The sequence below is a fragment of the Lagopus leucura genome, unplaced genomic scaffold (assembly GCF_019238085.1).
Source record: "Lagopus leucura isolate 7727_CA_CO unplaced genomic scaffold, USGS_WTPT01 Super-Scaffold_739, whole genome shotgun sequence".
NCBI lineage: Eukaryota > Metazoa > Chordata > Aves > Galliformes > Phasianidae > Lagopus > Lagopus leucura.
This window is the reverse complement of record NW_024962255.1, coordinates 10,650,848-10,671,193: the sequence shown is the minus strand read 5'-3', so window position 1 is coordinate 10,671,193 and position 20,346 is coordinate 10,650,848. Positions and strand designations below refer to the sequence as shown.

The 20,346-nt window shown below is 50.8% G+C and overlaps 3 protein-coding genes across 6 annotated transcripts in view; 1 reads left to right on the top strand and 2 right to left on the bottom strand.

Annotated features, from left to right (window-relative positions):
• The window catches only part of CDH23 (cadherin related 23), a 128,953-nt gene extending 121,424 nt beyond the window's left edge, over window positions 1-7,529 (top strand). Inside the window, exons 54-69 of one of the 2 annotated variants that reach the window (XM_042862897.1) lie at window positions 248-459; window positions 1,112-1,306; window positions 1,652-1,762; window positions 1,980-2,109; window positions 2,326-2,589; window positions 2,688-2,849; window positions 3,106-3,362; window positions 3,662-3,759; window positions 3,833-3,953; window positions 4,132-4,211; window positions 4,310-4,350; window positions 4,617-4,677; window positions 4,874-5,003; window positions 5,086-5,208; window positions 5,366-5,479; window positions 5,930-7,529. In XM_042862897.1, the coding sequence (XP_042718831.1) occupies window positions 248-459; window positions 1,112-1,306; window positions 1,652-1,762; window positions 1,980-2,109; window positions 2,326-2,589; window positions 2,688-2,849; window positions 3,106-3,362; window positions 3,662-3,759; window positions 3,833-3,953; window positions 4,132-4,211; window positions 4,310-4,350; window positions 4,617-4,677; window positions 4,874-5,003; window positions 5,086-5,208; window positions 5,366-5,479; window positions 5,930-6,250 (2,420 nt within the window). In that variant the 3' untranslated portion in view covers window positions 6,251-7,529. The remainder of the gene's footprint in view (window positions 1-247; window positions 460-1,111; window positions 1,307-1,651; window positions 1,763-1,979; window positions 2,110-2,325; window positions 2,590-2,687; window positions 2,850-3,105; window positions 3,363-3,661; window positions 3,760-3,832; window positions 3,954-4,131; window positions 4,212-4,309; window positions 4,351-4,616; window positions 4,678-4,873; window positions 5,004-5,085; window positions 5,209-5,365; window positions 5,480-5,929) is intronic. The other variant, XM_042862896.1, reaches the window with a different exon arrangement.
• On the bottom strand, window positions 7,130-14,942 carry LOC122175318 (prosaposin-like). 2 transcript variants are annotated; one of them, XM_042862899.1, is made up of 14 exons: window positions 14,247-14,942; window positions 11,164-11,288; window positions 10,970-11,044; window positions 10,758-10,883; window positions 10,365-10,553; window positions 10,095-10,238; window positions 9,560-9,616; window positions 9,419-9,427; window positions 9,226-9,342; window positions 9,075-9,152; window positions 8,638-9,000; window positions 8,480-8,560; window positions 8,302-8,397; window positions 7,130-8,221 (listed from the first exon to the last, which is right to left on the bottom strand). In XM_042862899.1, exons 1-14 carry the CDS (start codon window positions 14,305-14,307, stop codon window positions 8,186-8,188), a joined length of 1,557 nt encoding a protein of 518 aa, XP_042718833.1. In that variant the 5' UTR covers window positions 14,308-14,942; the 3' UTR covers window positions 7,130-8,185. The 2 variants fall into 2 exon arrangements, with proteins under 2 accessions (XP_042718833.1, XP_042718832.1); XM_042862898.1 differs by lacking the exon at window positions 14,247-14,942 and having other exon boundaries at window positions 11,164-11,490.
• A 105-nt stretch (window positions 14,943-15,047) lies between these two features.
• LOC122175320 (prosaposin) overlaps window positions 15,048-20,346 on the bottom strand; it is a 21,046-nt gene continuing 15,747 nt past the window's right edge. For both annotated transcript variants that reach the window (XM_042862900.1, XM_042862901.1), the window contains 3 exons: window positions 19,001-19,081; window positions 18,314-18,421; window positions 15,048-17,344 (listed from right to left, as the gene is read on the bottom strand). In XM_042862900.1, coding sequence (XP_042718834.1) covers window positions 17,309-17,344; window positions 18,314-18,421; window positions 19,001-19,081 — 225 coding nt within the window. In that variant the 3' untranslated portion in view covers window positions 15,048-17,308. The remainder of the gene's footprint in view (window positions 17,345-18,313; window positions 18,422-19,000; window positions 19,082-20,346) is intronic.

The window sequence follows — 20,346 nt, the reverse complement described above, 5'->3', positions numbered from 1 at the left end:
CCAGTAATCCCTGAGCAGCACTGAAACACAGCAGGGTGGCCTCCTTGATGCTGCCCAGGTATGAGAATTCAGCAGCCAGGTGGCACCCTAGGCTCAGACAGACAGCTCTGCTCCATCACCCCATCATAGGGATTTTCCACTGGCAAGGGATATGCTTCATCTGGTGGACAGATTTCTGAAGTATACCACTCCTTGTTTATTTAGTGTCAAGTTTCCTGAAGCTGAGGTGTGTTTTCCTTGTCCCCAGAGGCCTTCAAAATCAATAAGGACTCTGGCCTTATCACATCCCGGCGGCGCTTGCAGTCCTATGAGAGATTCAACCTGACTGTGGTGGCCACAGACAAAGGTCGTCCCCCACTCTGGGGGACCACCATGCTTCACATCGAGGTCATTGACATCAACGACAACCGCCCTGTCTTTGTCCGCCCACCCAATGGCACCATTCTGCACATCAAGGAGGTACATCTGGGGCTTGAGGGGTGGGAGGTAGGCAGAGAGAGGTGGCACACCATGGCACACAGCCTTTCTGGTGAACAAAAACACTCTCCATGCCCACCAGGGATGATAGAAGACCTTGATTTAACACATGGCAAGAAGTTGGGTTGGCACTTGCTTTTGGTTAAAACTGGAAGGGTTTCCTGGGATGAGGAGGTCATCTCTGGATGTTAGACCAGCCTCTGAGCAGAGCTGTTTCCCAGAGGGACATCCTGAGGAACAGAAACCCTGGCAGTGTACAAAATAGGGAAATAGCCAGTCACTGCATGCTGAACATGCTATAAACATGGGCCAGGCTTGGCTCCAACCAGTACCCAGAGTTGCAGCTATTCCGTAAAAAATCAGAATTCCACATTTCCCCTTTGAAGCTGTCAGTGTGGGCTGCACAGCTCCAGCATTGGATACAGGAACAGCTGGGATGGTGACCCCCAGGATACATGAGCAGTGCATTGCAAGGTGCAGGGGGTGCCATGGGTGTTGCAAGCCCCAGGCTGTGTTTTGGACAACATGAGCCAGTACAATGGGGTTTGGAGGGGCTGATGGAGCAGGGGGCTGGCTTGCAGTTTGGGGGCTGGCTTGCAGTTTGGGGGCTGAGGTGCTGCCCATGTGCCAACAGGAGATCCCTCTGCGCTCCAACGTCTACGAGGTCTATGCCACTGACAAGGATGAGGGTCTCAATGGGGCAGTACTGTACAGCCTCCTGAAAACTGGGGCAGGGAACAAGGACTGGGAGTATTTCAGCATCGACGCTGTCAGTGGGCTGATCCAGACGGCCATGCGGTTGGACCGGGAGAAGCAAGCAGTGTACAATGTGAGTGAGGTGGTAACACACTGGACTGGTCCAAAGGATGGGCTGGTAGGGTGCAGGCCATGACCAGGGATGGTCACATCTGCCCCTGTAGTGGAAATTTCCCACCACCACCTTAGCAGGAATCACATGGTTATCAAATGATATCAGAGGATGCAAGAGGGATGTGGTACGGTCAAGAGGTGGCCACCAGAAGGTTGCGTCCTGGAAGACATGGTGGTGGTGGGCCATCACCCAGTTCCCTGTTAAATTCCCTCTGCCACCCAGCCACCCCTCTACCACTGCCTTGGCAATGTCCCTTCACTCTGCTTGCCTTTGCCCAGAACAGCACTTTATTTCTCTCCCTAGCTGATCATTGTGGCCTCTGACCAGGGCCAGCCAACCTATGAGACGATGCAGCCCCTCCAGGTCGCGCTCGATGACATTGATGACAATGAGCCTATCTTCCTCAGGCCACCTGTAAGGCATCAAGGAGGGCAAAGAGGGTGCTGGGATGGGGCTGCATGTGATAGAGCGTGCACTGCTGGGCGTCACTGCACTGGGAAGCACAATGGAGTTTGGACACTTCTAGCCTTTAAAAGGGAAAGAAAGAAAAAAAAAAGGGGGGTGAGGCGGGGAGCACTCAAGGCTCATACACCACAATAAGCCTTCCCTACCTTCTCCTGGGCTTCGGCAGAGAGACAGTCCCCAGTACCAGGCACTCTCCGTTCCTGAGCACTCGCAGCCTGGCACCGTGGTGGGCAATGTCACTGGTGCAGTGGATGCAGATGAGGGCTCCAATGCCATCGTCTACTACTTCATAGCAGGTGAGATGGGGACACAGCATGGCCAAACAAGGATGATGTCCTAAGCTATCATCCCTAGAGTCACTCTGCATCTGTTCTGGTCTGAGCACCCCACGCCCACCTGCATGCTCTACAAGGGTTTGCATAGCTCCCCTGGGCTGCTCAAGGTATTTCTAACATGGTAAAGTACACGGTGAGCCAGAAGGCAAGTGACTCAGCTCCCCTTTCTGCATGCAGCTGGGAACCAAGAGAGCAACTTCCTGTTGAGCCGGGAGGGGAAGCTCCAAGTCCTGCGCGACCTGGACCGCGAGAAGGAGCCCTACTACTCCATCATCGTCAAAGCATCCAGCCAGAGGAACTGGTCCCCACCCCGGAGCCAGCATGCAGGCAGAGCACAGCCCTGGGACCTCAGCACAGATCTGACTCTTCAGGAGGTGCGGATCTTCTTGGATGACATCAATGACCAGTCCCCCCAGTTCACCAAGTCGGAGTACACAGCGGGTAAGGACTGCTGGTGTCTGGGAGGGGATCCCAGCGATGAGGGGATGGAAAAGCAATGCAGCACAGATCCAGATCTCTGTTCTATCTCCCTCCCAAAGGCGTGGCCACAGATGCCAAGGTGGGATCAGAGCTGATCAAGGTCTTGGCCGTGGACGCTGATGTGGGCAACAACAGCCTAGTCCTGTACAGCATCCTGGGGATCCGCTACATCAAGCAGCACTCCAATGATTCTGAGGAGGTGGCCAACATCTTCAGCATTGGTGCGTAGCCTGGATACTGCAGGAGTGCAGGGCCAGATGATTCCATGGTCAAAGATGTCCTCCATAGCCGTAGTCACTAGGCAGCATGGCTGTTCCTCCATCTTCTTTCTTTCACTCACAATATAGGCTCTAGCTTGCAAGAGCTTCTGTATGTCACCTGCCAAGCCCTGGTTTGCAATATTCCTTGATGGAGACCTCAGGTGAGCATTTTGAAGTGGCTGCACTAACCTTGGACTTGTGGATATCCTTTTCCCAGGTACTCTTGATGGCATCCTAAGAACCTTTGATCTCTTCACGGCCTATAATCCTGGCTACTTTGTGGTGGACATCATGGCCTCTGACCTGGTGGGCCACAATGACACAGCCATTGTGGGGATCTACATCCTGCGGGATGACCAGAGAGTCAAAATTATCATCAATGAGATCCCCGATAAGGTCAGACAGTTTGAGGAGGAGTTCATCAGTCTGCTTTCCAACATCACGGGTGCCATCGTTAACACTGATGATGTGCAGGTAACCATCAGTTCTCCAGGTTATTTTGAGGGGCAGGTCACCTCCCACATGTAGATACAGAGGTTCTCAGGGTCTGGAATTGGAGGACCAACCCTGGCCTTGGGTGCTGTGAAGCAATGTGGCTACTCCACCACCAGTCAAGTGCCCAGCAATCTGGCTGTGGACACATCTCGAGCACTGCTAGCTGAGGACAGGGCTGTCCTTGCATGAATGTGGGCAATGACACATGAGCATGCCTCAGGAGATGCTCCCTGAGGAGACACCCTTACAGCATTGCAGACCTTGCTGTCTCTCCCCAGTTCCATGTGGACAAGAAAGGCCGGGTGAACTTTGCACAGACAGAGCTGCTGATCCATGTGGTGAACAGAGAGACCAACCGCATCCTGGATGTGGAGCGGTACGTTAGCCATTGGTCAGAGCCCATGGTGAGCCTTACAGATCAAGAGGCCCAAGCACTCTTCTGTCCCCAGGGTGATTCAGATGATTGATGAGAACAAGGAGCAGCTGAGGAACCTCTTCAGGAACTATAATGTGCTGGATGTACAGCCTGCCATCACTGCCCGTGCCCCGGACGACCTCTCAGCTCTGCAGGTGAAGCTCCTTCCTCCCATGTAGTAACACTTTATTTTTTACTGTAATACTAATATTATTATTCTAATATTACGTATATCGTACATAATACTCTTATTTTATATATTAATTATATTTATATATTATTTTAATAAATATAATTACTTTCATTTTGCCCCTACCCATCTGTCTATCCCAGATGGCGATCATCGTGCTGGCTGTCCTGCTCTTCCTGGCTGCCATGCTCTTCATCCTCATGAACTGGTATTACCGCACCGTGTGAGTAGTGCCTGACTTCCAATAACCTGCACGTTCTGCTCCTTCCAGACATCTTTCTGATCTTCTCTGCTAATTTGCTGTATTCTTTTCTCTCGCAGGCACAAAAGGAAGCTGAAAGCCATTGTGGCGGGCTCCACAGGTGAGCAGTGCTGGGGGTTTCCATCTGCATGGCTCAGTAGGGTGCCTGGCTGGCATGCATGGTGCTAGATATGGAGGTGTGGTGGTAGGAAGCTTTCTCCTCATCCAGGCTCCCTGCCATCAGCCCCATCACAAAGTGGTCTTCCTGCCACCAGTGCCTTTTTTGTCATTGAATTCCCCTCATAAAGAAATTGTCCCATGCCCATAGCTTTTTGCTGCTCGTAAGCAGCTGAGCTGCTGGGTATCCTCTACCCCTGCCTTTTGCAGGCAATAGAGGCTTCATGGACATCATGGACATGCCAAACACCAACAAGTACTCCTTTGACGGGTGAGTTCTATCTCTGCTTCCTCATACATCATAGGATGCTCTCAATGGAGTACCCACGTTACAGCCAGGGATGAACTGGCGGTAGAGAATCCTCTGCTTTGTGGAGGGATTCAGCTGGGCACAGTATTTGGGGCATTTTCTGGCTGCCCTCTTCTTGCTCTCCCTTGGGCTGAGCACTCTTCCCCTCCCGAGGCAGGGCCAACCCCGTGTGGCTCGACCCCTTCTGCCGGACCATGGAACTGGCGGCACAAGCAGAGCATGAAGATGACCTTCCAGAGAACCTGAGCGAGATCACTGACCTCTGGAACAGCCCAGCCAGGACCCATGTGAGACGCAGCCCTGGCCCTGCCCACCCATTTCTATGCCCATTCCCATGCTGACAACCAAAGCCGTGCTCTCCTCCTGCAGGGCACCTTTGGCAGAGAGCCCTCAGCTGCCAAGCCTGAGGATGACCGCTACCTGCGAGCTGCCATCCAGGAGTACGACAACATTGCCAAGCTGGGGCAGATCATGCGCGAGGGACCCATCAAGGTGAGCATCCCCACCGCAGATCCAACATTGCTTCCTCCCGCCAGGTGCTACAGCAGAAGGGGATTTTTTTCCTGCGAGAAACAGCAGCGTGGGGCCAGCCTTCCTCCATTTCAGTTCTCTCCCTTGCATAACTCATCCTCTCTCCTCCTCCACCCAGGGATCTCTCCTGAAGGTGGTCCTGGATGATTACATGCGCTTGAAAAGGCTCTTTGCCCAGCGGATGGTGCATAAGGCCACCTCCAGTCAGGGGGACCGCTCCTCGGTCACAGAGGTAGAGGGGGTGTGTGGGCATGGGGAGATGCTTGCTGTGCCCTTTGGGATGCAGTGTGTCCTCCTGGCCCCACAACCCAGTGCCAGGGCCTTGTGAAGCCCAAGGCTAGCTTTGCAATATTCAGATGCACAGAAAACTTCTCCCCAAAATGAGCAAGGGGAGATCAATTGTGGAGCTCCCTGTGAAGAAAGAGGAGGTTTGGGTCTCTCCTTCTCAGAGCAGTGATACACTGATACAGGCTGCACAGGGAGGCGGTGGAGTCACTGTCCCTGGTCATGATCAAGAAAAGGGGAGATGTTATACTGAGCATCATGATTTAGTGCTATAGTGGTGATGGGCTGACAGCTAAACTCGATGATCTAAGTGGTGCTTCCAGTGTTTATGATTCTGAGTTGTAACTCCCCAGAAGGGAGTTAGGACACCTGGTGACATCTTGGTGGGGTTTTGCAGCTCATCCAGAAGGATCTGGAGGAGGACGAGGAGCGCTGCCCTAGCCAGGGCAGCCTGCGCTTTCGGCACAAGCAGCCAGTAGAACTGAAAGGCCCTGATGGCATCCACGTGGTGCACGGCAGTACAGGTACGCTGCTGGCCTCTGACCTCAACAGCCTCCCTGAAGATGACCAGAAGGTGCTGGGGCGCTCGCTGGAGACTCTGACTGCCGACTGTGGGGCTTACGACCACAATGCCCGCACCGAGTCAGCCAAATCCACCCCCCTGCACAAGATGCGGGAGGTGATCATGGAGAGCCCACTGGAGATCACTGAGCTATGACCAGCAGCATCCACCCAGGGCAGCCCGGGATGGCAGAGGACAAGCACAGAGCTGGGGGGCAGTGGGTACTGAGACCGGCACTCAGTCCCTTTTCCATCTGTCCCTACAATTCAACCCAGCAGCCTTGTAGAGCTGGGTCCTGGGAGAGGGCTCTCAGGACTGATCTGCCCTTCCTTGCGTGTCATTGAATCATTAAATAATTCATTTTTTTATTAAAAAACTTTTTTTTTTTTAATAATGCTGAGTGAATGCAAAGAACTCAAGCGTTATGAGGCTGGGGGTGAAGGCAACCCGAAAACAGCACAGCCACAGCAAGGCATCCCCCCACACAAACTGGGGGAGCAAAGCCCGTTGCACCTCAACTGTGGTCATGGGGCTGGGCGAGCACAGATGGCCTGAAGCCACCCAGCATTACTGCTTGTTGTCACCTTTCCAGCAGGGAAAGACCCAACCGAAGACATTTCTCCATTTTGCTGGCTTTACCAAAATGTGTTACGATGTGATCAAAAGAGAGAGACTGACAATAGCGGGCTTCTGGCTGTTGAGTGTTTGTGTGTATCCTCTTCCCCTTGTCCTCCCCCTCTCTTTGGCTCTCGGGTTTGTTCATTCGGGGGTTGTTTCCAACCATTACCTTGTGGAGAGTTTTGGGAATGGTCTGTTACAGGAATCAGAAATACACTCCTTATGGCTTTGGTTAAGCTGTCGTTCTTCCTTCTGGCCCTGCAAACATGATCACTATCCTACAGCCACCTCTTGTAAATAAAGCCCTTTAATTCCCTTAATTTATCCCTCCACCCACCCTTACAGCCTGGTTTTTAGGGAGAAACATAACACTGCACAAGCATCACCATGGTGCATAGAAGAGAAGGGAGACAAGAGCCAGGTTGATGGAGGTGTTTATTGGTGGTGTAGTGGGGACAAGCCAGCACACCACTGCCTCATCACCACACTTTGGCATCAGGATCCCCTGCAAGAGATGTTTGCTGGGAAGGAAATCCCAAACTCACTCATTTGTGTGTTCATGGGATGCCCACACTATATATATATTCCAGGAGGCTCCTGTGCCAGTGGATTGAAGGTGACCCCATGTTGCATCCCATGCCTGGGGCTGGAGATACCAGCCCATGCCTCCCTTCAGCAAGGGAACCCCACATCCTGGCCCTGCAGTGCTGGGTTTGCATCCTTCTGCAGGCTATGCCCATCCTCACACAGGAGCAGGGTGAAGGCAGTGTCCTTCTATCTACATATACATAAATATATGTATTTATATGTGTATATACATGCACACATAAACATGTATATATACACACACATAACAGATATGCGTATATATAAACATATGTAATATATTTATATATATATAAAAACACATGCATGTTTCTAACCCAGCCTATGTCTTCTCCTTCCCCCCTGCAACATTCATCTACTGCAGAAGTCATGCAAAGCCAGGCACATGGAATCTGCTTTGTTTCTTTAACTGGTGACCATGGGAAAAAAATAAAATTAAATAGCTGCCCCAGTTGGGACTGAGTCTAGCGAAGGTCTTGCCAAAAATCACATGGGACCCATGGTGAGAGAGCACCAGCAAACTGGGACCAGCACTGCAGCAGCAGAGCCCATCCCAGTCCATGGAGTTGCTCTGATCATGTCTTTGGTGTCGGTTCTGGGTGGGATGTGAAAGGGAACGACCAAAGGTTTTCACTCAGCGGATAGCATAAGGGGGGTATGTTGAAACAAGCCTACTGCTGAGTTCCCAGTCCCAACAACAAGACAAAATCCCTTAACCTGATCCAAAAATCCAAGCCCCGGGGGTGGAAAAGAAGAAGGCAGAGTGGACTGGAGTGTCTCAGAGCCAAGCAGGGGAACTCTGGGACACCCCATCCCTGGTGCTGTGGCTGCATCCCAAGGGAGGGAGGGTCCAGGATGGAGATGCACCTAGTTCCACACATGCTGCCTGCAATGTTCCACAGCCTGCAGGGAGAGATGGGACAGATGGGGGCTGCACCGCTGCAGGGTGTGCAGTGGGCAGGAGGATTGCTGCTGTCACTTACGTCACACTCGGTGGCCGTGGCCATGCTGATGCACCAGTAGTCAGGTCCCTGGGCACAGGGGGCTGAGGTCAGCTCTGAGTCACAAGCTCGGATTTTCTGCCAAGGAGGAAATAGGGGAGGAGTGAGGTTGTGCCCTGAAAGCTATCAGTCCCACCACAACCTGTGGGTTTGCACTCACAGTGCAGACAAAGTCAGGGTCCATCATCTGCACGAGGAGCCGCACAGCTGCTGGCTCGTACTGCATCACCAGCGCCTCGCACTGCAGGAGAGAGGGGTTGCGGTGAGCCTGGTATTGGGGTGGGGATCAGGGACCACCCCAGGCGCAGCCCCACTGACCGTGCTGGTGAGCGGGCCGGGCAGCAGCTCACAGCCCTTTTCCAGCACAGCGCCCAGTTCTGTCAGCGTCTCGTTCTTCAGCAGCTCATTATCCAGGTAAGTGATGAAGATCTGGCAGACGTTGCAAAATGCTCCAGCAGCTGGCTCCAGTGCTGCCCCCATGCCTGCCCCCAGCTCCGCCCCCCGGGTCGCCTCCTGGCGCGGACAGACATGCAGCATGGTGCACACAGCCTGCGGGTCGGTGGCCTCCAGCAGCATGATGACCACCGCCTTGCCGTACGAATCCACAAAGTCCTTGCACTGCCCGATGACGCTGTGCGGCAGCATGTAGCACACCTTCTCAATGTCGTTCACCAGCTGCTCCTGTTGGGTGGGGAGGGCGTGATGCCACGGGGAAATCGCCTTGCTGCCCGCAGCCCCCCACAGCCCCCGCTCACCTCTGTCATGTTGTTCTCCAGGAGGCTCTCAGCCGCCCGCACAGCAAACTCGCACATCTCACACAGCGGCGTGGCCTCCTGGGAGGGAGAGAAAAGGGCTAAGTTGCATTCACCCCATCCACCCTTCCTGGCAGAGGGGCCGGGGCCATACCGTATTGGAGAGCAGCGTGCCCAGGAGCTGGGCCATTTTCTCAGAGAGTGGCGTGTGCAGGGGTCCTGGGTCTGCTGTGGGGCAGAGCTCCAGCATGCTGCAGAGCTCCCGCGGATCCTGCGGAGACACGGCTCACGTTCAGCCCATGGACCTGTGCTGGCCCTACTGGGCTGCCACTGGGCATCTTGCTTACCTCAGCCAGCTGGAGGTGGGAAGGTGGAGGGCGGAGAGAAAAATACAAGAACGATCATTAAAAAATGAATTGCAACAGTGAGAGCTATCTAGAAAGTTGTAGAAGCAAAAGGAAGCACTAGAGAGCAGCTCTCCCACTTACCAAGTGCCGGAGCATCCAGGCAGCTGTGTCCGCATACTTGGCCAGGTAGTAATTGCACTGTGCAGGGAGAACATAGGATTATAGAATCATCCAGGTTAAAAAAGCCTTCTCAGGTCACTTAGCCCAACCCCAGCCCACCCCCTCCTGCCCACATCCCTCAGTGCCACATCTCCCCAACTCTGGAACACTTCCTTTTCTTCCATGCAGCTTTCCAGCCACTCTGCCCCAAGCCTTTAGCAGTGCCTGGGGTTACAACAATCAAAGTGTAGGACACAGACTTTAGTCTTACTGAACCTCATCCCATTGGCCTCAGCCCAGCAATCCAGCCTACCCAGACCACTCTGTAGGGCCTTCCTGTCCCCAGGCAGATTGACATTTCCTCTTGACTTAGTGTGATCTGCAACTGAGGGTGCACTCAATCCCCTCATCCAGGTCAATAAAGAAATAAACAAGCTGGGGCACGGTGACCACCACTGCCTTCTGCCACCTCCCAGCCCCAGCAGCCACTAGGATGTCCCTGGTGCAGTGACATTACCCGCTGTGCCAGGACAGGCCCCAGGCCCTCACACTCCTCCTTGGCACGGGCCATCAGTGAGCGAGCAGTGGTGGCCCCGTTGCTCAGCTCCAACTGCACAGCTGCCACCAGGCGGGCACAGTCCTCGCACAGGTCCCCAGTGTCCTGTAGGATGATAGCAGCACAACTCAGTGTCAAACATAAACAGTTTTGCTCCAGGACCCTCATTAACCCAAAGCACCAGAACAGCACTGGTATATGGGCTATAAAGAGAGGGACACCTATCAGTACCTGGGCATGAGGCAGGTCCTGGGGCTGGAGCAGGAGCGGAACACCATTGATGAAGGGCACAGCCAGTTGGGCCAAGTCCTGTGCAGGGTCAGCGGGGGCTGGTGGCTGTTCCTGGAACTTCAGGGCCCCTTCAAGGCCCCCCCGGGGTTGACACAACTTGATAGTGCCACACACCACCTTTGGGTCTGACTGTGGGAGTGAGGTAGCAGGCTGGGGCCTTCACCATATCAACATTTATCCCCACACCAAAGCATCATTCCTATTTCCATCCTCTCCCTGCAGACGTATTGTCTACAGCCTTCCACATCATTACAGGGTTGTATTCCCCCATCATGCTCCCCACATTGTGTATCTCAAGGGGTTTCCCTGCTGCAGAGGTCCCCAGGCTGTTACCAGCACTTGCTTGCCCAGTTGGGCCAGGACGAGGACACCAGTGTCCACCATCTTCTTGCACTTGACTGACCAGTCCTGGAAGGGCAGATACTGACATCTCTTATCCAAGAAGAGCCGCAGCTTTTCCTAGAGGAGAAGGGGAGCACTCAGCTCAGGGTCGGCCCTGCAGACGCATGGGGAGACAGCAGCCCGTGCCCCCAGTGAGAACTCACCTCGGTGCAGTTGTCCTGCAGAATCTTGCCCATCATGGACACCACCACCTGGCACAGGTGGCATGGGATCCCTTTCTGCTGAGATAGAGAACGGATCAGGATGCTGTCTTAGCACCAGACCCTCTGTATCTTCCCACTTCCCACCTCTGGATTATGGGCAGGTCAATACCACGCATTCCCCCAGTTGCAGTTACCCCTACTGGTTGGTCCCAAACAGTGAGCCGGCACAGCTCCAGCACCCCGCACTTGGCTGCTGTCCCCACATCACGGCACCACTCCTCTGGCTGCTCGTCACACTCAGGGAGGGGGCTGGCCCCAGCTAGGGGAGGAGAGGGAAACATCAGTACCCAGGCACATACATGGATCCCTAGGGTGGCATAACCCCCAACCCATGGACTGCCAGCCTGCTTCACGCAAGCCTCCCATCCCATCTCCTTGCATCCCATCACATTCCATTGCATCTCTTCTCATCCCAACTCATTCTAGCCCATTCCATCACATCAAATCCCATCACATTTCATCTCTTGTCATCCCCCTCTTTCCCCTTTCATCCCATCCCATCTCACTGCATCCCACCTCATCCAATCCCATTCCACTCCATCCTATCCATCACATCTCAATCATCCTATCACATTTAATCTCACCTCTTCTTATCCTGTCTCTTCTCATTACATCCCACTTCATACCGTCCCCTTCCATCTCATCCCATTGCATCCTAACTTATCTCTTTCCATTCCATCACACCCTCTTTCATACCATCACATTCTGTCTCATTCCCATCCTATCTGTCTCCTTGCTTCCCATTTCACCTAATCCCATCCCATCCCCAGCTACAAAGGCAGCAAGGAGCGATGCTATGCTGCTCATTCCTCCTGCCCTGACTCGCCTCAGCTTTCACAATAGCATCATCTACTATTATTTTATCTCTGCCATGTGCTGCTGACACCCAAAGCTCACACAACCCCAACTCTTCCTCCTTCTCCTTTTGCAACATCATTTATTGCCCTCAATAAGGACAGGCGCACATAACAGCATCTTAAAATCACAGAGAATGTGAGGCACCTACAGCCTGGAAGGCTGAATACACCTGGTAAGGTGTCACCGTAAAAAAAAAACACTCATAAATCTTGCAAAATGAATAATCCAGAGGTGACAGCATCGCTCTCACTCAGGCCAGGCATGGTGCAATGCCACCTGATAAGCACCTCCCACCATCAGTGTTTAATTGCCACCTCCACATGTCAGGATGCATTTTGTGCAGGCACGACAGGGCAAGCAGCATCCCTCCACAAGCTGCATCTGCAGCAAAAGTGCTAGCACAGCTCTCTGCAGTGCTGCTGGGCTGCTCCAGGGCAGGGTGGGTCCGACAGGGACTGTTCCCATGGAATAGTCCCACACAGGCACACACTCACTGCATCAGCTGATGTAGGTACAGCAACAGTCTTTGAACAGGAACAGCAAGGCAGACAAGAGCTAAGGGGCAACCCCATTTAAAAGAAAAGAGACAAAACATTGCAACCTGAGGCTGTTTCTGAGCTTACTATATATAAAAATACCTATTTATGATACACACATCTACATGGCTGAAAAAGGAGCGCTGATGCTTTCCCCTAGCAAAATCCACCCTTTATTATTTGAAGCCAGTTCTCCCTCTTGATGCCACTTTGATTAAGGAAAACAGATTGCATACAGAAATGTGATGCCAGGGTTAGGAAAGGGAGGTGCACAGCCTCAGCGTGAAGTGGCCCAAGATTCCATTTCTACCTGCCACATCCTCCCAGATCGGACAGCTGTCCATTTTAATCACTGTTTTCATGGATGTTGGGTCACCAGCTCATCCTGTGAGATGCTGAGTAAGCACGGAAGGGGTTGCACGCACCACACAACCCAAAAACACTGAGCGTGCACATTGGGATGGCCCAGCTTGACCCATGGACACAGCCCCACCTAATCCAACAGACGTGAACTGACTGACGCACAGACATGGGCACCTCTACCACCATCAGGCTGGAGAACAACCACACAGATGGTCCCCAGGTGGGAATGGCCCTCTGAAGGACATGTAGGGATGGGATCACCGCTGTGCCTTGAGCACGTTGCAGGGCGCGGAGGAGCGTTCGTTCCGCAGCTGAGCCTGCTGAGCCCGGAGAACCGGTTGTGGCGCAAGCCTGGGGGTGGCACGTGGGCCCTGCGCCCCAGTTACTAGCCAGGAAACACACTCCCCAAACGCAGCTTTTCCCCCCAAACCATCCAAGGATCTGGCCAAGAAGAGGTGATGTTAACATTACTGGAGGGTTTTCCCACCAGCAACGAGGAAATGAGGAGTTGGCGAGCATGTGGAAAGGAGAGCTGCACTCCCTCCCACCGCAGGCTGCCTCCAACATGCTGAGCACACAGGTGGATTTTCCTGCTGGTCCTGTTGCTGGTAGGGAAGCTCCCAGCAGCCCATGCCCCCCCAGCACATCCCATGCGGTGAGCACAACTCCACCACAGTGCCAGCACAGCACAGGTTGTGGAGCCCAATGGGAGGGTGGCCAAAGTAAGTGCACAAAAGGTCTTAAGTTCACCTTCCTGCATCTACAGAGCTCTGTGGCTTCCCCAAGGAATTATCTCCTAAGTGCTTCCAACCCTCTTCCCTCCCCGTCAGCAAGTACCACTGGGTACAGACCCCTCTGCCTTCTGCTGCCTGGGGGAATCTGCTCCCAAAGCTCTACTGATGAGGGCTTCAGCAGCTCTCCAACGTTGCACCCGGTAACCCAGAGCTCACCAAGACCCAGCTAGGAAGTTCAGCAGAAAGGGCTTCCTGCTTCTCTACCCCCAACCCAACAGACAGCTGTGTGTGCTATTCTGGCTCTCCACAGTACAAGGAATGGCTCCCACAGCACATATTCACATCCAGGCCCCAGCACAGAGGGCAGCAGCCAAGCTGCTGAGATTCCACATTGACTCCTCCTCTTCAATCTCATCTCCTCCACACCCTTGAGCCCCTACAAAACACCAGCTCTGCTGGCTCCTATGGGAATCATTTTCTGCCCTTAAAATCGCCGTTCAGAGCAAAAACCAGAACGTTCAATTCCAAATGAACAGGAGTCAGAGCTCAACCCATTGGAGAGTGCCCAAAACCAGAGGACAAGGAAGCGTGCTATTGAGTTTCAACCTTTCTGATCCTTTCCAAGGAGGAACACACGCTCAAGATAGCTTGGAATAGTTCTGGGGTTCAGAGGCATTTTCTGAGCTCTCTTGAGGAAAGAGCCCTATGCGCAAGGCCTGACCTTACCTTGGTACGACCCCAAGCACACGGAGAGGATCAGCACCCAGCCTCTCCACTTGCTCGCCATGCTGTTCCCAAGACAGTCCTCAGTGCTGGTTATTCCCGTGCTTCTCCCAGACTGAGGAATCTTGGAACAGCTGGGAGAAGTAGTGAGAACCGACACCTACGCACAGCAATTACCACACCCCTCTTTATGCCCTGATTATAAAATCAGAGCAGCAGTATGCAAGCGGAGGGAGGGACCAGAGTCAGGCAGGTATTCCCAGGAGGTCAGAACCAACCAGGCTTCATTTCACAGCCCAGAACCCACTGCCCAAAGCTAGCACAGGTATTAGAGACCAGTAAGTTTATTCAAAAGAATCAATGGTGTCATTAAGCATTTATAAGAAATATATTGCAATCAAATAAAAACAAGGAATGCAGACACAGGAAAGCCATGCTAAATGATAGCAGGCTTCAGTGCTGACTCGCAAACAGCTCCAGCAAGAACTCCCTCCTGGCCTTGCATGGGAATTGCGACACGTCAGTGTTACCTCACAGCAGGCATTGCGCTCATCCAGGGAAGAGACGAGCAGCAGCAATCCCTGGCAAGCCCACAGCTGCCCTCCATATAAAAAGGCTTGATAGGACATGCATGCTGCAACGCAAACCTGAATCCTGTCATTCAGCCTCAGGATTCCTGGCATCGCCCTGCCTTGCTGCAAAAGCTTCAGGTGACATTTTGGGACATGCCCTCTTCTGCCTTTGAGGCAAAGGGACGCTGACAAGATCCTTCAGGAATGAGCACACACCAAGGGAACAATGGAGTTACCAGTTTACAGAGGTTTTTATTGTTCATTAAAGAAGCTTTTGTGCAAAACAAAAAAAAGAAAAAAAAAATCAAGACAATGTTCTTTAGAAAGCAACTGCATGTCCCCCCACACACGTAACTCAAGCAGGTCAGGTGCCACATTCCACAGGAAGTGAGAAAAAACTGAAGAGATTCCCAGCAGGAGCACAGGACTTCGCCCAGCTCACCTTGCCCTACAGGCTGCCAGCATGAGTCCTCCACTACTAAAAAACCCACAGGAATTACAACCTTGACAGCTGATAAAAGCTAGTGTCAATCCAACCCCCTAAAAGAAAAAAAAAAAAAGTCATTTTAAAAGATCCAATCCCATACTGCATGCTGCAGTGTGACAACCTGCACCCCTCCAAGGGCAGCCATCCTGAGGAGAGCCCATCATCCACCTGGGACACTTACCCCTGCTGGGATACACCACTAGAAGCACTGCACAAGCCTGCCAAGATAGAAAGCTGCTGATATTGTACACCTTTAGAGGACTTTTCTTAAAGCAGGGAGTGCTTCAGAGTTCTGTACACAAACAGGAAAGATAAATCTGTCTCAGTATTTGTCAAGACCGCCCAGACATTCAGTGTGTACAAGTAGTAAGAAAAAGATGCAGTTGAGTGGTTTTCAATTCAACTCCATGAAAATGAGTTTGCTTGCTCCTGAAGCCCTGTTAGCAGAGCTCCCGTCTCACCCGAGGCGCTGCACAAAGAGGAGCAGTTGCCAGCACTTTCTGAACAGGACTGGAGTTTTCAAAGCTCCACACAGACCAGCTTCTCCTTCCCAGAGGACTCTCCAGTGCTACTCTTGTGCCTTCTGAGGAGTTACCTTGTTCAGAATTTAGCACATAAAGCCGGTAAAAGGTCTGTCTTGAACAACATAAGCATGATTCTCACCCTGAAAGCCCCTACCTCGAGGGCCTGACTTGTTTTCAGGGTAGCAGTCTGCCTTAAAAGTCTTCTGTTCCAAAGTTCAGATAATTTCAGTGTGATGTTTTCCTGCTGCGCCACTGTGAAAGGCTGCCAGGCATGCCAGCAAAGCTGTAAAATACCTGCAACAGCATTCTCACTCTGCCATCTCCACCTGCAACTCAGCTGCATTTCCCAATAGAAATGGGAACTCTGGGAAAAGAGAAAGTTATACTTCAAACTACTCAGAAGGATGAATGTCACTGAGAATGGGTGGCAGCAGTGGGAACTACCTGCAAGCCTAACAGTACCTCTGAAGCTTTAAGATTACTGGAATATGCCATGAGAGAAAACCGAAAGCAAGGAACGAAACAGCATTTTACAGTAAAACCATCTCCCACACGTTCTGCCCACTAAACTGTACAGGCTTTCACATACATGGAGCCCCTGCTGACTTTTTCACCTCCATCTCCTATCGAGTCAGTTTGCTCTACCTCCTTAGCACCAGGCTGGCTGCATGTAGCAAGCTGTAAGATGAAGCAGAATCGGTGAGCAAGTAGGGGAGAAAAAAAAGGGGGGGAGGCATTCCTTAAGTGTGTCAGCATGCTTGAGAAGACTGAACTGTTCAGAGCTTGACAAGAGAACACCCATGTTGAAACTGAGTGGTCCAAGGAAATAAAAAGAACATGATCTAATATTGAGGGTTTTCCCTGGCTATGACAACACTACAAGTCTTAAGTGTGACCACTCAAGTGCAAATGTAACCTTTTTATATACTGGTTGCTTTGAAAGTTCGTTGGGCACATCAAGTCCCCTTTCCTGTATCTGTAAAGCTTTGAAAACTCCAGCTGAAGGAATTCCAGGATTCAACTCTTTCCCTTAGGGTTCCCCTACAGTAAGTAGAAAACTAGTACTCCAGACAGATGTTAAACACAACATATGTCATCTTCCCAAAGCTGGCTATAGAAAGATATTTAAAAGTTTAGTCACTATCTTGTTCTTTTTTAAATTAAAAGATAAGAGGCTCATTTCATCTTTCATCATTCTTCCCAGCACCTAAAAAAACTTCAGCCTACCAATTAAAATCTACAACACACTGACTATTTTCAGGAGCATAATGAGTTAAACTGTACAGCCAGAAATATCTTTGTTAAGTCAACAATGAAGATCTGATCCTTCAACAGCAGCACTGCTACAGAAGAGTTACAATAAAGGAACTTGAAGGTCAAATTGTTAACGAGGCAGAGAGGAGGGACATTTGAGATACAGCTCTCCAGCCTCAGTCCATGTTTTTATGAGCCATGGCAAACTTTCAGTACTGGAAAATACTTCTAGTTCCACACATGACGTCTGCAGTGATCAACAGCCTGCAGGGAAAAAAATGGTATATGTGAGTGGAAAAAAGCCTGTTAGAGGACAAGTGGGTACTTACTTACACAATTAACACCTTACTCTGAACTAAGATTTTGGAACAAAAAACATTTCTTAAAATAAGTGGTTCCACAGAGGACTACAATAAACTGTATTTTTGCCCCCCACTCAGAAACAATGACCCTCAGTCTTTAAGGCCTGGCAGGGAAAGCATCAATCCACAACAATACTGAAAGCCAACTTTTAGAGCCTGAACACAGGTTGTGACAAGGCTTTATGGCTCTTGGAACACAGAAAATACAAAGCTCATACTGCAGCTTACTATGCATTCCTATTCACTCTCCTATGAAAAAAACGTAGAGGGAATTGGGCTTGTTTAGCCTGGAGTAGAAAAGGCTCCAGGGACACTTCACTGTGGCCTTCCAATATTCGAAGAGAGCTTATAAACAGGAGGAGGTATGTCTGTTTGTGAGGGTGTATAGTGATAGGACAAGGGAGAATGGTTTTAAACTGAGACAGGAGAGGTTTAGGTTAGGTATTAGGAGGAAGTTTTTCCCACTCAGAGGGTGGTGACACATTGGAACAGGTTGCCCAAGGAGGTTGTGGATGCCCCATCCCTGGAGGCATTCAAGGCCAGGCTGGATGTGCCTCTGGACAGCCTGGTCTGGTGGTTGGTGACCCTGCACGTGACAGGGGGGTTGAAACTAGATGATCATTGCAGTCCTTTTCAACCCAAGCCATGGGTTGAAAATCCATGACTCTGATTCCAAAATGCTTGCACAGTAATAAATAGGAAGGAATAAGGGAGGAACAGCATGCTTTGAGAAAACTATGGGCTATGGAAGAACCTCCAATGAAACTCAGCACCTACCTAAGAATTCACCCACTTAGTGTGCTACAGAAGCTGGCAAATTAGTTTTTAAGGAGGTTTTCAAAGACGATTGGAAATTCAAGGTTTTACGTACGTTGCACTGAGCAGCAGTCTCCATGTTCTTACACCAGTAACCTGGACCCCAAACACAAGCATCATCCCCTAGGAGAGGCTTTTTAGCTGCTCCACAGACTCCTAATTTCTGTGAAAAGAACAGCAGTAGTCAGTATGAATCAGCACCAAAACATTTAGACTGCAGCCTTACATCTGAGCTTTTACCTAACGAAGTGCAGGAGCCCAAAGGCAATGCTGAGGCAGCTTCAGGAGCAAACACAGCACTGTCCTCAACTGACAATTGCAGTCATGGTTGCAGCTGAATCAGTAGACTCAAAGCAGCAATGTAACACCAGGAAAAATTAAGTTACTACAACTTTTACATATTAAGTATTGTGAAACAGCTTCTAGAAAGGGATCGTTCTCAATAAACGTCATTTAACTTCCTCTCATCCCATTCAGGACACACCATGCTTGTTACTGAACCTGAACAGTGGATAACCACTGGCAGTTCATTTCTTCTGTCCTTCTTTACACAAGGCTGGCAGTCAAACAGCTGTCCATTCATTAAGCCCAAGGCCTTGCACAAGTGAATTTGCTCAAAGCATTCACCACACTAATTTTTATTCCAACAGAGTTTCTGCTTGCTACACGCTGAAAAGCATAGAGAAGAGTAGGCAGGACTGTATCAGAGCCCATCCTGAATAGAACTAAACACAATACTCACAGTGCAAACAAAAGTGGGATCCATCATCTCTGCCAAGAGTTGCACAACCACAGGTTCATACTGTTCCACAAACTGAACACACTGTAACAAAGCACAGGTTGAGAGATTTTCCCATTAAGGCCTTAAAAAGATCACAGTAATATAGAGTCTTTAGCAAGCCGACCCATAATCTTTTTCTCCAACCACTCCAATAACACACTCTAAACCAATAAACTAGAGACTCAAGCTTTGCAGATCAGAAGATTCAGCATGGCATTCACCCCACAACAAAATAATTTTTGGTTAGTTCATACCTGCCTGTAGACACAATTGAGTATGGAAAAGGGCTACGATGAGAAAGTGGTCAGAAAAGCAACACACGCTTTGATGTGCAATGCTCAGTCTCTGATAGTGGAGCTTACCAGCGTCTTGGGGAAAGCACGCTCAAGCTGAAGACAAACATCCTGAACAGGATCACAGCAATGCACTAATGATGGCTCTTAAGCTTCTTTAACCCAAGCAGTAACCATCCACTCTGGCAACTGCAGAAGTGCTTCCCATCACTAGCAGTCAGCCCTCTAGTGGAGAGGCCAACTCTGAAGCACAGACACACCGGCAGTCTCAGCAGAGACTAACGGCACCAATTAATAAGCCAACCACAGCTATTAAACAGCCTCACAGCAGTTAGCAGGAACAGCTATTTCATGGCTACTTCAACCCTGCATATAATATGCCTGCTAAACTTACAAGCAGTTGACACTTAGCAGCCACCTAGTAAGATTTCCAGGTAAACCTTGACAGCAACAGTGTAACAGCCATTGCCTTTTACTATCTCACTGGAATTATGCCAGCTAACATCCAGTTACTTTGTTAATCCCCCTAACAGGATCCTTGTTGAGATAGGAAGGGAAAAAAACCCTTCAGCTGCCTCCACCCACTGTTCTCAGAGGATTTCCAGGCAGACCTTTATTGACTACAAATTAGTACAGCAGCCAGCCAGCCAAGACCTTGGAAGTCTCAATCCATTCAGACTGCCAACCCCTCTAAGGATATGGAATGTGAAAATCCAGTCTGTCCACACCAAGTCCTTCCAGTCTCTGCAGAAGGAGATTCCTCCAACTCTGACACAAGTCACACTGATTATATTCTTATAAGAAACACCCCGAGGTACTACTACACTCCAGCCTTCCCACATTCTCTGCTTCATTCTTCTGTTCATCTTTACCTTGCACTGATCGGAAGGCAGGCTGTCCACACAGCCAGGACTGCCCAGATCAGGCCTGCTGACGTTACACACAATGTTGAAACAAACACGCTGGAAAGCCGAAAAGCGACTAGCACAACGGGATGTTTCTTATAAGAATATA

Bases quoted from the DNA above. Each gene is read 5' to 3' on its own strand.
- LOC122175318 (XM_042862898.1), bottom strand. From the start codon at position 11,430: ATGCAATGGAATGTGATGGGATGCAAGGAGATGGGATGGGAGGCTTGC. The intron at 11,045-11,163 runs GTAACTGCAACT...CTATCTCAGCAG, and splicing joins TTTGGGACCAACCAGTAGGG to AAAGGGATCCCATGCCACCT. The intron at 9,153-9,225 runs GTATGGCCCCGG...TCTCCCTCCCAG, and splicing joins GCACGCTGCTCTCCAATACG to GAGGCCACGCCGCTGTGTGA.